At 48.5% G+C, this 15,067-nt stretch overlaps 1 protein-coding gene and 1 long non-coding RNA gene across 8 annotated transcripts in view; one reads left to right on the top strand and one right to left on the bottom strand.

Annotated features, from left to right (window-relative positions):
- Stard13 (StAR related lipid transfer domain containing 13) overlaps window positions 1-15,067 on the bottom strand; it is a 214,641-nt gene that overhangs the window by 15,900 nt on the left and 183,674 nt on the right. For 4 of the 7 annotated variants that reach the window (XM_042268041.2, XM_016005786.3, XM_076560095.1 and 1 more), the window contains exons 5-8: window positions 10,551-11,911; window positions 9,085-9,258; window positions 7,804-8,020; window positions 36-234 (exon numbers count right to left, since the gene is read on the bottom strand). In XM_042268041.2, coding sequence (XP_042123975.2) covers window positions 36-234; window positions 7,804-8,020; window positions 9,085-9,258; window positions 10,551-11,911 — 1,951 coding nt within the window. The remainder of the gene's footprint in view (window positions 1-35; window positions 235-7,803; window positions 8,021-9,084; window positions 9,259-10,550; window positions 11,912-15,067) is intronic. The other 3 variants (XM_042268042.2, XM_016005787.3, XM_076560097.1) reach the window with 1 other exon arrangement.
- On the top strand, window positions 1,300-8,680 carry LOC121825323 (uncharacterized). Its single transcript, XR_006067480.2, has 2 exons — window positions 1,300-1,702; window positions 7,491-8,680. It is a non-coding gene; the product is annotated as an uncharacterized LOC121825323 (long non-coding RNA).

The following is a 15,067-nucleotide window of genomic DNA, read 5'->3' as shown; positions in this document are numbered from 1 at the left end:
TTGACGGTTGGGCACACTGTGTTATTGCTACTTACACTGATAGATGTGGAGGAAGGTCTCGCTGAGCTTATTGGTGAACAGGGGCTCGGGGAGGTCCCGGAAGAACTGCTTTACCATGTCTGCTACATCATACGCAGACTGGTCTTCGTAGCTCACGTTCTCAGGGAAGTTCTCGTTCATTTGACGCAGAGCATGGATTCGAGACTTCACTCCCGACTTGCGGAAAAGACCCACCTGAAATGAGTCACAGGAATGTGTAAGCCAAGTCTCCTTTCTCCTCACAGCTTCTTCCTCAGGGTAGGAATCCTGGATGTGAAGAGGAGGCCCAGGGCCAGGCTGGATGAGCTGGGACTCCACCCTGACTCCACAATTCTGAATTTCCAGTATAGCTACGTTAGGTAATAGTCAAACACTGACTCCCTCTCCTGTCAAATAAAGACATGGATAATATCCCACCCCACAGAGCTGGAGCTTCAACGTCCAAACACATGTGGATGAGCTTTCCGAATTGTAAACTCTTAGAACAGTGGATGGTGTAATTTTACTCGTTTTTTTTCAACAAGTATCCAGACAAGGCATTCTTATACTAGAAGTCATTAGTGAGCAGAGAAAGAAAAAAATTCTCTCTCCTTTAACATTTGAACTTTTGTGGGGAAATTTTGAAATAGTTTTTTTTTGTTGTTGTTTGTTTGTTTTGATGGGAGGTTTGGTCAAAATGATGTGCTTGGAGAATGGGCGCATCTCAGAGACACAGGCATCTCCCTTTGGGGGTGAGTCTCTGAGGAACAGGCTTCTGAAACAAAGTATTAGAAGCACATATTCTGAGCACCTCATTTGACTTTCTTTCTTTGAAATACTCAGCACCTGTGATGTGTGTTTCTCACATTATGCCTGAAACTTGACATGATCAGTTGGGGGTGGGCACGACTCCTTCCTGGGTGGCTTTTTGTAGATAGTATCATATGTGAGGAATGCAAAAGAAACGAATGGTAAGTAAGAAAAAACTCTATTTTCAAAAAAGTATGAGATACTTGGTAGAAATTCCAGTTCCTCCAGGTTCAGCATTTCATGGAATCAAAACATGTGCTCCAGGTTGTACTGAATGCTCGAAATTGTGTTCTGCTCATCAGCTGCGTTGATTTAAATCAGCTGACTGCATGAGAATGTGAGGCTGAGCTCTGCACTCAGAATGAGGAGGGACCACTGCCGGCTGTGCGTGCACACTTACGTACAGTGTGTACCCTTCTGCAGAAGTAGTTTTTATTTTCGCCTTGGCTAAAGACTATGGGTTATGCGGCTGTTTTCTTGAGACTCCAGACCCATTTCTTACACCCCATTGCAGCCTCTCATCTTTAGCACTTAGACCCCTTGCTGCCTGGTAAACATAGTGGAATGAGCATAGTAAAAAAATGCCTCTTAGACAGGTAAAAACAGCCTAGTCAGGAAGCCCACTACCCAAGGCTGCACCTGATAACTAGAACCCAGTGACATCACTCACTCAAGACAACCAGACAGTCCTAGACTCCATGACAACCACTGGACAGTCTATAAACAGAGACCAAGAGCAATGTTCTGCTCTGCACATCTGGAGGCACACCACCTTGTCTCCGCGCCTGGAGAGTCTCTGCCAGGATCTGGACCCACGAATCAGAGACTTCTGTTAGAGACTGGACCTGACCTTTGGCTAAGATGTGACACACAGGTGAGCAGCCTTGGGGAGATAGGCTTAGGACTGTAGTTAGGAATTTAGAGTGTGAACCTAGTGTGATGACCCTTCGCATAATAAAATACATTTTTTGTAATACTAACTCTGTGTGTCTCCCTTCTTGCTTGCAACAATTAGCAATAAGATACCAAAAATATAAGGACCTTAAGAGGGACAAGTGAGGTGAGCAGAGCCCTTATGGTACAATGAAGACCCTGAGAGGAATCTGGTAGATAAAGTTCAGTCGCCTCTAGGAGCCCTCTACCCCGGTCTTGCCCTATCCAAATCACAGCTGAGCTTCCCTTGGCTTAGATATATGAGCACTGAATTCTCAACACCCAGCCTTCCAGTTTCTGCTTGCCATTCTCCTCGCTCCCCAGGGGAATACAGATTAGCTCACTTCTTTGAGAGCAAGGTGGAATGTTCCTGAGTGGCTGGACAGATAAAGAGTGGCAGGTGGGATCGGCCATTATTCTACCCTAGATATCTGGAGAAACACATGAATATAGTTGTCATACTAACTCTGGTGTCTCTTGCTTGTTGCTATAAATGAAAGCAACAGTATTACTATTACTATTATACTACAGGAACAAGGGGAAATTCCAAGCCATTAGGGAGTTTGTGCATGTCAGCTGCATGATCACAGGGGAAATTAAACATTGCTGCATTCTCTGGTAATAAAACAGAATTCTTAGGAATAGCTCTTTGCACTCCAGGGCTTATCACCGAATTCCACAGATCAAGATATTCAGGCAGATTGCTATTTAATGTGCTAGCTGCTTTGTTCCAAGTTTGCAGTGTCTAGAAAATGCCATCTTTAGCTCGATTTGAATGATTCTCTGCCATGGAATCTAGAGAACATTTGTTTTTCCTGGTCTGGCAAGTATTTTAAATTGCATCACGGTGCACAGGAAGAAACATTGCATTGTTAGTAACAACAACAACAACAACAACAACAACAACAACAACAACAACAAAAAGAGATCAAGATAGGTAGCAGGGGCTTATTGATGTGAGATCCATCTTCGATTTCCTTACATCCTTGAGTCTATGTAATTTTGGAAGGAGGCTCCGAACTGGGTACATCTCAAAGCTGTACTAACCACACTGGTTTTCACAGGTCGCAGTGCCCCGAGGACGTATCCTTAAATGTGACTCACAACTGTTGGTCCTCATTTAATTTTTCTCCCCTCAAGCAGAGCAGCATCGACCAGGGTCTATAAGAGGATAAGAGGAGTGCTTGTGTGGCTATTGTCCAGTCCAGCCCTTTGGCCGACTGCGTCCCGTGGCTCCTTGGGAATCTGCACACATGTACGCTCTGGATGCTTCTTTGTGTTGCTTGGTTCCCAAGTTTCTTGTTTTGGAAAACACGGTGATTTCAATTATTTCCAATCAGTCCAGGGCTCTCTGGCTGTGGGCTCCAAGCAAGGTGCCCCTTCTAACTCTGAGCTCGCAGGCTGACTGGAGAGTCATAGGGGATTGATTCATTCTGCTTCAGATTCTGACAGAAACCTCCTCCTCTGTCCTCACCTCCCAGGGGATGTGGGAGACATCCCTGGGTTCTGTGGGTTGTGCTGGAAGCCTAGAAGAAAAACTGCTTCCTACTCTTAGTAAAGGCAAAGTGGCTCAGAGAGAGAGAGAGAGAGAGAGAGAGAGAGAGAGAGAGAGAGAGAGAGAGAGAGAGAGAGAGAGAGAGAGAGAGATGAGAATCAGTTCGGATTCTAGGTACAGTAGCTAAGAAAGGCCCCAAAAAATACAGTCTTCAGGAAGGCACCAGTGAGCTGAGGAATGAAGAAACCTAGGAATTTCTGTTGTCTGACTCTTACTTTTCTATGTGAATGAGGTGGTGAATTCCCTGATGTCTGAGGACTGGGGTTTCTGTTAGTTGCAGTCAGCAGTACCTGGACACGGTAAGAAGGCTGTCCTCCTGAAGGTGCGGTAGTTCTGAGCCGAGGGGAGGGCATCTCCTATCTACCTATGAAGGATGGCTAATTGCCAGCAGCTTCCAATGCAATGATAAAATTGCATTTTGGACCTAAGATGCTGTGTTCTAAGTAAAGGACAGAAAGTGGTTTTGTTGTTGTTGTTGTTATAAGAACACTCTCCACATTCCTTCCGAGGAGAGGTAACCCAGGCCTTTCAGATCCTTATGAGAGAGAGCCAAGGAGGGTGACATGTCTCCCGGTTACTGCTGTGTCTGTCACCAGTGGGTGGGTGACCTGGGTAGTTGTACAGGAACCCACAGCCTGTTGAAGGCTCTGTTGTCAGTTTTGAGATTCTCAAAAGTTTATGAACAAGGAGGGGCTGGAGAGATGGCTCAGCGGTTAGAGCACTGGCTGTTCTTGCAGAGGACCTGGGCTCAGTTCCCAGCACCCACACAGAGGCTCACAACCATCCATTCCAGGGGATCTGACTCCCTCTTCTGGCCCGAGTAGACATCAGGATGATGCACATACACACACGCAGGCAAAACAGTCATATAATAACATACAAATGACTACATCTTTTAAAAAATGAAGAAAAACTGGAACGAGGGATCCTCCATTTTCATTTTGCACTGGGTCCCAGAAATCACACGGCAGGATTGCTCTTCACCTGCCTTCCACACACCTCCAATAGTGTCGTTCGGAGGTGGCTGGTGCTCCGTTGTGAGAAACCCACTGCTCCAACACCTCTCCTGCCGGTGAGGCCCTCACTGACCGACAGAAGGACGAACGGCGAGTGTCCCTTTGGGTTTCTTTCATTCATTTTCTCTCTTGTTTTCAGTCCCTAAACCCAGCTACCTAAAAAGCCAGGGCTCCAGGAGTGGTTTCCACAGGTTTATATATGAAGACCTGATCACCCTTCATCGGGTCTCAGGTAGTCAGTCAGCTGACAACGTGATGAGCAGGCCGCAGGGTGGAGAACACTTCCCCGAAAGTGAAGTGTCTTCCCAGAATTATTAGGCTGTTAAATCTCCTGGCTCCGTTAGAAGGAGTGGCTGGGCGTTGAGTGCCGCATTGGAATTCAAATTCATCTAAATAGTCTTAAATCTCCTCCCTGGCATCCTGTTTATGCTAATCCTCGCAGAGCTTAATGATGTTTATCAGGACTTCCATTTCCTCTTCTTTAGAAATGGGCTCCGTTAATGAAGAAAGGTTGGCTTTATTCAGGAAGAGAGTCACAGAGTGTGTGCCGGGCAGGGATGCGATGCAGGAGCCAGGGCTCACCTGTGCTGAGGCTGACGGGTGATTTAGGATGGCGGGGAAAGCTCACACAACAGAGCAAGGCTAGTCTCACAGGCTACCGTGTGTGAATACAAATGGCTGGCCATCGAAGGCCGACCCTCTTCGATTCATCTGCAGCCATCAGAAGGGTGAAAATGGGCTCACTGCACTTCCTCGTTCATAAACTGCACTGCGCAGGGATGAGAGAGGCAAAGAGCTGGCAGCGCGTCAGGGTTCTGCGCTTTGACAGCCCTCCGATGAGGACTGATATTCCAAGTGGATGCTTAGCCGTCGGGAAGGGACCCCACCCATTGCCGGTGGCCTCCCACTCTGTGCCCAAGGCCAGTGCCTCAAGGCAGCCTCAGATGATGGTTCCCATAGAATGTGGCTTACAGGGAAGATGTTTGAGGGCATTCTGGTCTTCCACAATCCTGGGTTGAGAGTGCAAGGCCCTGTGCAGAAGCGGATCTTTTCAGTCCAGTGAGACACCAGCGGCAAAGAAAGAACATCGGCTTCCCCTCCCTTCCTAGCCCCGCCTCCTGCTCTTCGGGCTCAGCGGCTTCCATGTGCGCTAGATCTCCAGGGCAGCCTCCCCCCTCTGCCCCATTTGTTAGCATTTAGGCATCTACACTGGCCTGCTCTCAGGGACCTAGCGGGCATCAGCGGCAGCAGGCAAGACATGACACTGTAGCTGCCGCAGCCACCAAGTGGAGCACTCTCCCTAGGCGCATGCGCTACATCCCCTTATAAAAGGCAAGCCCTTCCGGCCCCTCTCTCTCTTTCCTTCTGCTCTCTCTCCCTCAGAGGGCACCTCTGCACCTCCCCCAGTAAACCTGGCACGTGAGCTCTGTTGCATGTGTGGCTTTGTGGTGCCCCCTTGGCTCCAACCCGCCAAGGTTGCCTTCCTGCCGCTAAACGTTCTATGATTCTCTTGGCTTCTTCCTGCTTCTCTAGCTCTCCTTGTTTCTGCTCTTCTGTCGCCTCTCTGCCACATGGAGGAACTGTCTCCGTGCTCTCTACGTGTGTCATGTAAAGGGAGGACCGTTCACTGTCTACGTGCTCCCTATGTGTGTCATGTAAAGAGAGGACCGTTCACTGTCTAGGTGCTCCCTATGTGCGACAGGCAAAGGGAAGGCCACTCACTGTCTACATGCTCTCTATGTGCGACATGCTAAGGGAAGGCCACACACAAGGCAGGGCCATTGCAGGGTTAAGGTGGACAGTAGCTCCGTCCCTTCAGACCTTCTGCAGCTGCTCTCTTGTGACCGACCCAAGGAAAGCTCTTCCTTCCCAGTCGGGCTACACTGCTTATCAGTGTCTATGTCCTGGACAGGGACTTCTTCCAACAAAGCTCTGCACACATTTTTTCCAGCATGGGATTCTTTGAGGCTGATACTGGAGAGAAGCCAGTAGCAAGGCTGAAGAGGTCTGTATCCCCATTTTCCTTTCTTCCTATGACTTTATTTTCTCTCCACAGTTTTGGCTTCAGAAGGGAGATGGGACCAATCATAGGGGTGATTCCAGTGCAGACATCATTAAGAATCCATGGGGTGGGGTGTGCTTTCTATCCCGTAGCATTGCAATTCATTTATTCATATCCAAACTGGTGCAAGAAAGAGCATGACTTATAATGATCTACACAAGGTTCATTGAGAGATATTAGAAAGGAAAATTACAACAAAGGGAAAATAAAAATTAAAAAGTGTAACTGGAGCTGGGAATGAGGTTGCAAGGAATTTGTACCCGGAAGAGGTACCAACATTTACAACAGGCAGAACATGCCTTTGGCTCTGAGCTTTCCAGCAGGCAGTACACAGAGGAAAACACACCCAGTTAGATGGATTTGGAGTTTACAATACAAAACACAGGCCAGTGGGCCAAAAGAAACACATGGTTCCCGAGTACTGAAGCCAGGGGCGAGGGGGCCCTTCCTTTAATTCTCACAGAACCGGCCTTACATGACATAATGGCCAGTGCTGTCAACAAAATCTTGACAGTGGATTTATCAATGAGGGTTGTAGTTGCGGGGGCAGCGTCACACCCAAGCCCGATGGGAAAAAGCCCCTTCCTGCCCAGTGAGCCAAAGGGCAAATCAACAAAACCCAACAGAGAAGGCTGCTGTGGGGTTTCCTGCACCGTTAACACGTGTATTGAACGAAGGCTGCTCCAGAATTCTGGAAACACGCTGCCCAAAGGGGGGCAGTCTGGGAAGCCTGAGTGTGGCTTTTATTTGGGGCAGAGTATGAAAGAGAGAATGGATGGTAATTTGGAGGAGCTTTGTAAATTATGGGATGGATCTCATTCTGTGCTTGGTCAGAGCCCACCGTTATGATGGTCCTCAGACTGTCCTGGAGGCAGAGACCCATCTGATCTGAGTATTTCCCTCCCATGACCTTTGCCATCGGCTCTCCGGCAAGGGGCTATTTGGTTCGGCTGATATGGCTTTCTCATTTTACTTGTGAATTTTGAAAAAAAGTGAAAAAATCTGTTCTGCTCATTGTGCTGCTCTGAGAAGTTAATAAAGGGAGACACAAAACTAAATTCTCTTTCTTTTTTTTTTCTTTTTCCCCTTCTTCCAGAAACCATGGAACAGTGATGAAAGAATGCTGTAGCGTGAATAACAGCGTTGGGATAGTAATTTAAAACGTAGCACAGTCCACAGCTGCTTCCCGGTTTCAAGGGAGTGTAAATCAGACAGTATAGACACAAGTTATTAACACCGACTCCCTTTGATCAGCCAGGCTGTCACTCAAGCAGCCAAGGAGGGAACATTGCCCAAAGCTAGACCGGGGTGAAGCCTGGCCATATTAAACCACGGTTTTCTCTTGGTGAGGTCGGACTCAGGCTGCCACCCGGTCCCCGCAAGCCCATGTTTGGGGTTTACCACTCTACCTGATCCAGACAGCTGCTACGCAGATACCTCAGTGCTTGTTGAATGCTCTGAGGCAGAGGCTGTCCTGTTCTCTGGACGTGGACTATGAGTGGGACACCGAAGACAGCCTTGTCTTTGTAGTCAGGAACCTTCGTCCTCTTCATGAACTTGGGAACGGACCTGGAATTCACAGAAACCAGGTCATGCAAGGCCCCCGGGGCGCACCGTGCAGCGAGGCTGTGGAAGCAAGCGAGAGGGAGGCAGGCTCCGGTTGGAATACCTCAGAGGCAAAGGCAGACCGCAACCTTCTCTACATCAATCCCAGCCTACGATGCTCTCCGTGCGGCCCTTGCCTGTGTGTCCTTTCTGCTAAACAGATTCTGTGATTCACATTAGCAAATTGTCCCTGTAGCTCCGTTTCCTAGTCGGGAGTGGTGGGCAGTGTTCCAGTTTGATTGTGACTGAATGAGCGCCCATGTGGCAAACACTTAAAACTCCCCAGCGGAACGAAACAGAATGTATGTAAAACTCACAAGAGGAAGAAGAAATCTGGTTGGGGTTGAAGAAACTGAAGAGGGAAAATGATGACCCGTAGTTTCTTGGCTATGTCTTTGGCTTTCTAGAACCAGCTCTACATTTTAAAGGGAATTTTAACACACATGTATATATTGATTTGGTCACACAATTTACAAGCTTTGAAAACATCTTTATAAACACAACATTGATTCTTCTATACATATTATACGACATAATGCTTTCTGTTTTTTCACATTCACTCACCATTCATCCACAGTAAGTCTACATACACTATTGATTTTTATCAGCTCCTTAATTCCAAAAACATACCGCAAAATCTCATTTTTACTTGCCAATGAAAGCAGAAATGTACTTGAAGAATGAGCCAATCAATGCTGTAAGGGGGTGGGTTCTGCACCCGACCACAAGGTACCAATGACAGATGTTTCTCCACAAACTGCCAGCAGTATTTTGTGGCAGGTTTATTTCTAATTCCTCTGCTCACAATTTATCACTCTTTGCTGGCCTTGCTTCTTTCTCAGAACCTGACTCCCTTCCCCGGAAACCGACCGAGATCTACCAATAAAGCAACGTCTCGTGTGCTTCATCGGGCCTCGCCCGGCTGCCCAGAGGGCAGGCGACAAGCAGAATGCTCTGTGGTTTCCAGGAGAGGGAAATGTAGACAGCGCTAGGTTCTCCAGACACCAGCATATAAACGCTGGAGTCTTTTCTGTAGCTGCGCACTTAGCTCTGAACGTGTGATGCCCTGTGAACGGGCTACGTACCAGGTCCAGCCGTGCTTGCTGGACATGGAGTACTTCTCCATGATGGCTGTGAGGCGAAGCAGTGAGAAGCGCTGCAGCAGGTTCAGCTGGGCCGCTGTCTGGCTGCTGATGTGCGGCGTGGCCGGAGACGGCTGAGGCTGATGTGAGAGCTGGAAGCTGCTCCATCGTAGTCGCCTGGAACAGAGACGATCGGAGCTGCCAGTCACCCAGTGGTAACGGGGAAGCTCAAGCTAGCTAGCCCTTCGGAGTTTCTGAGCCAAGAACATCACAGTGCAAAAGGAACAAAGACAAAAGCTGTGGATTTGACAAGTTGTATAAACCCAGAATAGGGCATATCGATTATTTCATGGTGGGATTTAAGTAAGTGATATCATCCTTTTTTTTTTTTTTTTCAAACTTTGTTTGCTTGTTCTCAAATCCACTTCCAAAGTTCAGGGCCCCTAAGTCAGGTGCACGCAGGTGTGCAGCTGTGTGTGTGAGGCAGAAAGAGACAGAAAAAGTAAAGATGAAAGAGACAGATGGAGACAGACAGAGAGGTGGGGGAGAATCATAAAACAGAGGGCTCAAGGAGAGAGAGAGAGAGACAGAGAGACAGAGAGGGAGAATATGATGCCAGGGAGATTCTCAGACACTGAGGTGGTACAGCATCTCCTACTTTTATGCCTGCCTCCTCACTGTCCTTTGTGGCTGAGATAGCACCTGCAGGGGACAGGCACAGATGGCATATATACCGCTGAGTCCTACAACACGCCACCGCCTCATCGGGAACCCCGGTGGCACACACACAGTGCTGCTGGGGACAGGAGCTGGATCCCCTCAGTTCCTTTCCTAGGGCGCCTCTGCACATCAGCTTTGTGTGCTGTGTGAGCAGGAACTTGAACAGCGAAGATCAGGCACAGATATGCCTTAGATCTCAGAGAATTCAACACAAAACTAGTGCGCAGGGGCTGGGCCCCAGTTGTCTGCGATCCCCCACCTACAGCGCTTGTTTAGATTTTTCTGGAACAAGATTAAGTTGGAAACAAACGATAAACAAAGAAATGAATGTGTACCGACATGGATTCAGTCTCTCTGTCTGTAGAAACAGCAACTCTGTTGAAATAATTCCTAACCCTACGTGTGTTTAAGAACAGCCCCAGGTGATTGCACAGTTTATCCATCTGTGTTAAAGGAATAACCAAAGAGGGGCTGGGGAGGTGGCTCGGCAGCTAAAAGCACTCGCTGCTCCTGCAGGGGACCTGGGTTCGGTTCCCAGCACCCACATGGCAGCTTACAACCGTCTGCAACTACAGTTCTAGGGGATCTGGCGCCCTCTGCTGATCCCTCGGGGTACTGCACACACATGACTTACGTGTAGGCAAACACTCATACACACAAAGTAATAAAAACAACAACAACAACAACAAAAAGCCCCACAGCCACCACAAAACAGAAGAATCCTAACTTCATAACAGCATGTGACCCACCTGTTTGGCCTGGTCAGAGAGGCCCCCACACCAGAGTCCCTTCTTTCTTTTACCCCAGCGGCCTCCGATTCGTTCAGAGAAGTTCCATCCCTTTCCACATCACTGGGTGTTGTCCGACCTTCCGAGACCGAGTTGCCCTCAAAATCTAAAGTGATCTGATTGGGAGATGGAAACGGGGATACACCAGGCTCCCCTGCCAACACATCGTGGCTTTGCAGTTCCGGTAAGATATTCTTTGACCAGTCATCCACCACCTCCTGGATGCCGTTGACATGCTGCAAAATGTCATCCAGCTGTGGGAGGAGGCCGTCTTTCTCCAGGTCCAACAGATCCCCTGTGCTGGCATACAGATGCGAGCCGGGGACATTGTCGTAGATGCTGACTCGGCTGGCTCTGTGGCAGGATGTCATGAGCCTGGGTTCCCTCATGCCCGGGCCCTGTTGTCTGCCCAGGGAGATGCCCCCGGTCCTCCAGTTAACCCCATTGCTGTTGTCGGTGGGTGAGAGGCTTTCTATAGAAAGAGCCTTGGGGAACGTCCCTGGTTTGTGATCTTTGGGAATATGCACCACCAAGTTCTCTTGGGAATGAAACCCATGCGTGTGGCTTGGGTCCCCTGCGTCTGGTAGCGCCGTCCCTGCCAGCACATCCAGGTCCTCCAGGTACATGCCCCCACGCTTGTTGGCCTCATGGGGCCCCTTGCGCTCCTTCATACACGGGGTGCTCACTTGGCTCCTGTTCTCCACGGGGCTGCTCTCACCACCTGACTTACTGGCGCATGGATGCCCTTTCCTGCAGGCAGCTGGAGGCGAGGTCTGCACATCTCCATTGGGTATCTGGATGTACTGCATGGCCTTGAAGGACTCTGGCTCCTGCTGCAGCACAGGCCCACTGATGACCAGGCCACCTGTCCGCCCTGACCCTTTATGCCTCCCGTGGGCTCCCTTAGCTCGCAGGGTATCCATGCGTTTCAAGAACGACTTGGCCCTGGTTCTGGCGGGTTTCTCATTTTTGGGATGAAAAGGGTAGCTGAGACTGTCTCGGGGAGACTGTGGGGGGCCGCCGCTAACCGGGGTGCCCTCCGGCACCAGCGTGCTGTCGGCACAGTGATGGCCCGACTGGCTGCGGCTGTCGCTGCCTCCGCTGCTTTCGCTGTGAAGGGAGCAGACCTCTGGCTCGCTCAGATCTGTGAGCACACTCTCGCTGCTGGCCGTGTTTCTCATCCTAGGGCCTCCTGGGGACCCGTTTCTTTCTTCCCCGGGGAACAGGGTGTGCAGGTCATCCACACGGGACCACCTGCGGCTGGTTCTCTGGAAAGTCCATTTGTTGCTGATGCACAAATCTTCCTCATCTGAGTCGTCACCCTGCAAAACACAGGGAGAATGCTCATGTCCACAGACCCTGGCTCCCATCTTGCTCCCTCTGTCTTCCCATATATGTGGGTGTAGCATGAATCTTAAAGGGTCTTATTAATAAAAACAAACCTGGAGCCAGGTATTGGGGTGAATGCTGGAAGATCAGAGAAGCAGAACAAGTCACAGCTTCCTCACCTTGCCAGTTCCTCAGCTGATCCTGTTTCCTCAGACTGGAAGCTTTGAGTCCTCATTCAAATGGATCTCAGTCGAACTGCTGCTCAAAAGCCTAAAAGCTTAACAGGCTCTAGTTCCTGGTCCTCACGCCTTATAAACCTTTCTGCTCCCTGTCGTCACTTCCTGGGATTAAAGGCGTGAGTCACCATGCCTGGCTGTTTCCAGTGTGGCTTTGAACTCACAGAAATCTGGATGGATCTCTGCCTCTAGAAGGCTAGAATTAAAGGTGTGTGTGCCACCATTTTCTGGCCTCTGTGTCTGTCTAGTGGCTGTTCTGTCCTCTGACCCCAGATAAGTTTATTAGGATGCACAATATATTGGGGGACACAATATATCACCACATGTGAATTATATGTGTGAAATATATGAAACTTTATATAAAGATATATAATTTTATTTTCCAATCCTTTCTTTGTTTCTAAGGAGCTTTTCCTTGCTGGTTACTGAGTACGCAGGCGCCATTTGACTAGGCAGTGGAGCCACGCCCGGTATCCTTTCCAAAGCACGTTGGTCCCACCAACACCGGGCACTTCTTTCCTCTCCAGTGAGTTCAAGGACCACTGTTTACAGCTCTCCTCCAAACCTCAGCCTCATTACCCCTCGAAGGTGACATTCCCCACCTAAGTCTCTAAAATCCTCGGTTCTTGTCATAAGCATTCAGTGAAATCACAGGCTGAACTCTGAAAAGTAGTCAAGTTGGCACCAATCTCAAGCTCACCCTTGAAGAGAGTCCGGCTCACCTAGCCGCCCAGGCGACCAGGCTCCTCGTGTTTAATGAGCTTGAATCACAGTGCCTTAGGCCGCACACACCTTCCAGTGGCTGTGGTCGCAAAGTTTTGCGTTCTGCATGTCACACACTGACCTATCTGTTCCCTGGTGGAACTTGTAGCCTGTGACACACAGAAGTCTGCATTCCCTGAGGCTAACAGTGTCCCTGTTTGTTTTTGTGTATCCCTTGGGCCCAGAAATTCTTTACTTCCCCAAATGAAGGGAAACATTGGCTCCCACCCCCTCCTTACCATGGTCAGCACTAAGACCCAACTTGGAACTGTTTTTCAAATCAATTCCCAGGTTTGTGTCTTCGCTCTCATTTTCTTAGTCTGGGCCCTCAACATCTCTCTCTGGATGCATTACAGGAAAAAAAAAAAACTGGCTAGAATCCTGATCTCTAGAATGTTCCCCATAGTGTGATCACACCAGCTTTTCATAGTGTGATCCATTTTCTCAGCTTAGAAGCCTCCAGTCTGAGAGCCTGCTGCGCTCTCAACCGATAGGAACGGGGTCTGAGTTCATCCATTTTGCTCGGACTTAGATCCTCCCCAACATCACACCCATAAGAACTGTTTAATTCTTGTTGTTCATTGAACTTATCTTTTCTTTGGCATCTGGCTAGATGCCCTGGCTCTGAGTGACAGAGGTACCACCAGCCCCTCACCTCCTCTGCAGTAACTTTCCATTACCTACAAAGTCAGGCTAAAAATAGGCCCTGACTCACAGGTTTTCCTCCGGGGATTAAACAGGGCTGTGCAGTTAGCAGTGGAGTTTGTTCTTTTCAACGTCCGTCCCATTGTTTGTCTGTCTTTCCACTCATTTAACATCCACCTTAGCTCCCCTAACCACCCAATTTAGTGTTTTCAAGGCAGAACACCGGCTCACAGGCAATGACCCTGGCTGGACTCCTCTCACGGAAGGCTTACGCCATGCAAAGCCAGGCTCTGATTCGGACTCCATCGGGATACTCAAGCGTGGTAAGGTGGAGGAAACGACAAAGCCAAAGGCGCCTCCACGCATTGCATGGTGGCTCCACCACAGCGGGAAGCTTTAGCTTCGATTTTTTTTAAAAAATAAATTTGTATAACATCTTGGTGAAATAAATTGAAAAATTAAAACTATGCACACGAAACCAGGATAATTCAAAATAGGCCTTCCGATGCTGTCTCGTTCTTCCCATGATGGCTATCATGGAAGAAAACAAAAGAGCAGCAAGCCGACCTCAGAGCTGCTGAAGCAGAAGGCGCCATGAACTTACTGCGCTTCACAGCTTGTGAGAAGGTGAGCCACTACCTTTAAAGAAAATATAGATATTTAAAAATAGAACCATAATGTCTAATGTTGGTCCCAACCTCTCTCTCTACCCCACCACTAACACTAGAAAACCACATGCAAACTGCATAAAGTCTCCTTTATTTAGGTTAAGAAAGGATGCCAAGCCAGGCTCCGAGGACCGGAGCCAGAGAGCTGGTCCCTTCTGTGGGGCTCGAATTGCTTGCTCCCCCAGCCTTAGCCCACAGGAAAACAGTCACAGCCCAACCAAGGCATCTGACAAAGAGGAACAGGAGAGGGATATTCTGTGGTAATTAAGTTCTTTGAACCAAAACACGCAAACGGAGCCAAAGGGGGAAAAGCGAAGCCAAGCCAAATGAAAACTGCGCCCTTTACTCTTTAGCACCCAGGGCGGAAGGCAATCAGGAGCAACCCCACGGTGCATTTTTTAAACTGCTGCTGGTGACTCGGGGTGAGGGCAGAGAAGACGCAACCACACTACACCAACACACGAAACATCACACTGCACTAATACACAAAACAACGTCATGCTCTAATAACATCCTCGTCTGCTCCTGCTTGTCTAGATCGGGCATCCCTAATCCAAATAATTCAATTCTAACATGCTCCAAAATCCAAACATTTTCAAGCACCAGCAGCATGATGCTTGTGTAATGGGTTGTAGTGAAAAAAAAAAATGCAAACACACTAAAACTGTACACAATTACCTTAAGGTCATATGCAGAAGATGTTCATAAAATAACAATTAACTTCTTGCTTAGATTTTGTTTTCATCCCCGTATAATATAGATATTATATATATTATATAACATACATATATTACACACATATATAAAACATATGCATTATGCATATGCAAATATCAAG

This window comes from Peromyscus maniculatus, chromosome 23 (assembly GCF_049852395.1).
Source record: "Peromyscus maniculatus bairdii isolate BWxNUB_F1_BW_parent chromosome 23, HU_Pman_BW_mat_3.1, whole genome shotgun sequence".
In the NCBI taxonomy this organism is placed as follows: Eukaryota; Metazoa; Chordata; class Mammalia; order Rodentia; family Cricetidae; genus Peromyscus; species Peromyscus maniculatus.
Note: the sequence above shows the minus strand (reverse complement) of the source record. Positions and strands in the feature narration are given on the sequence as shown.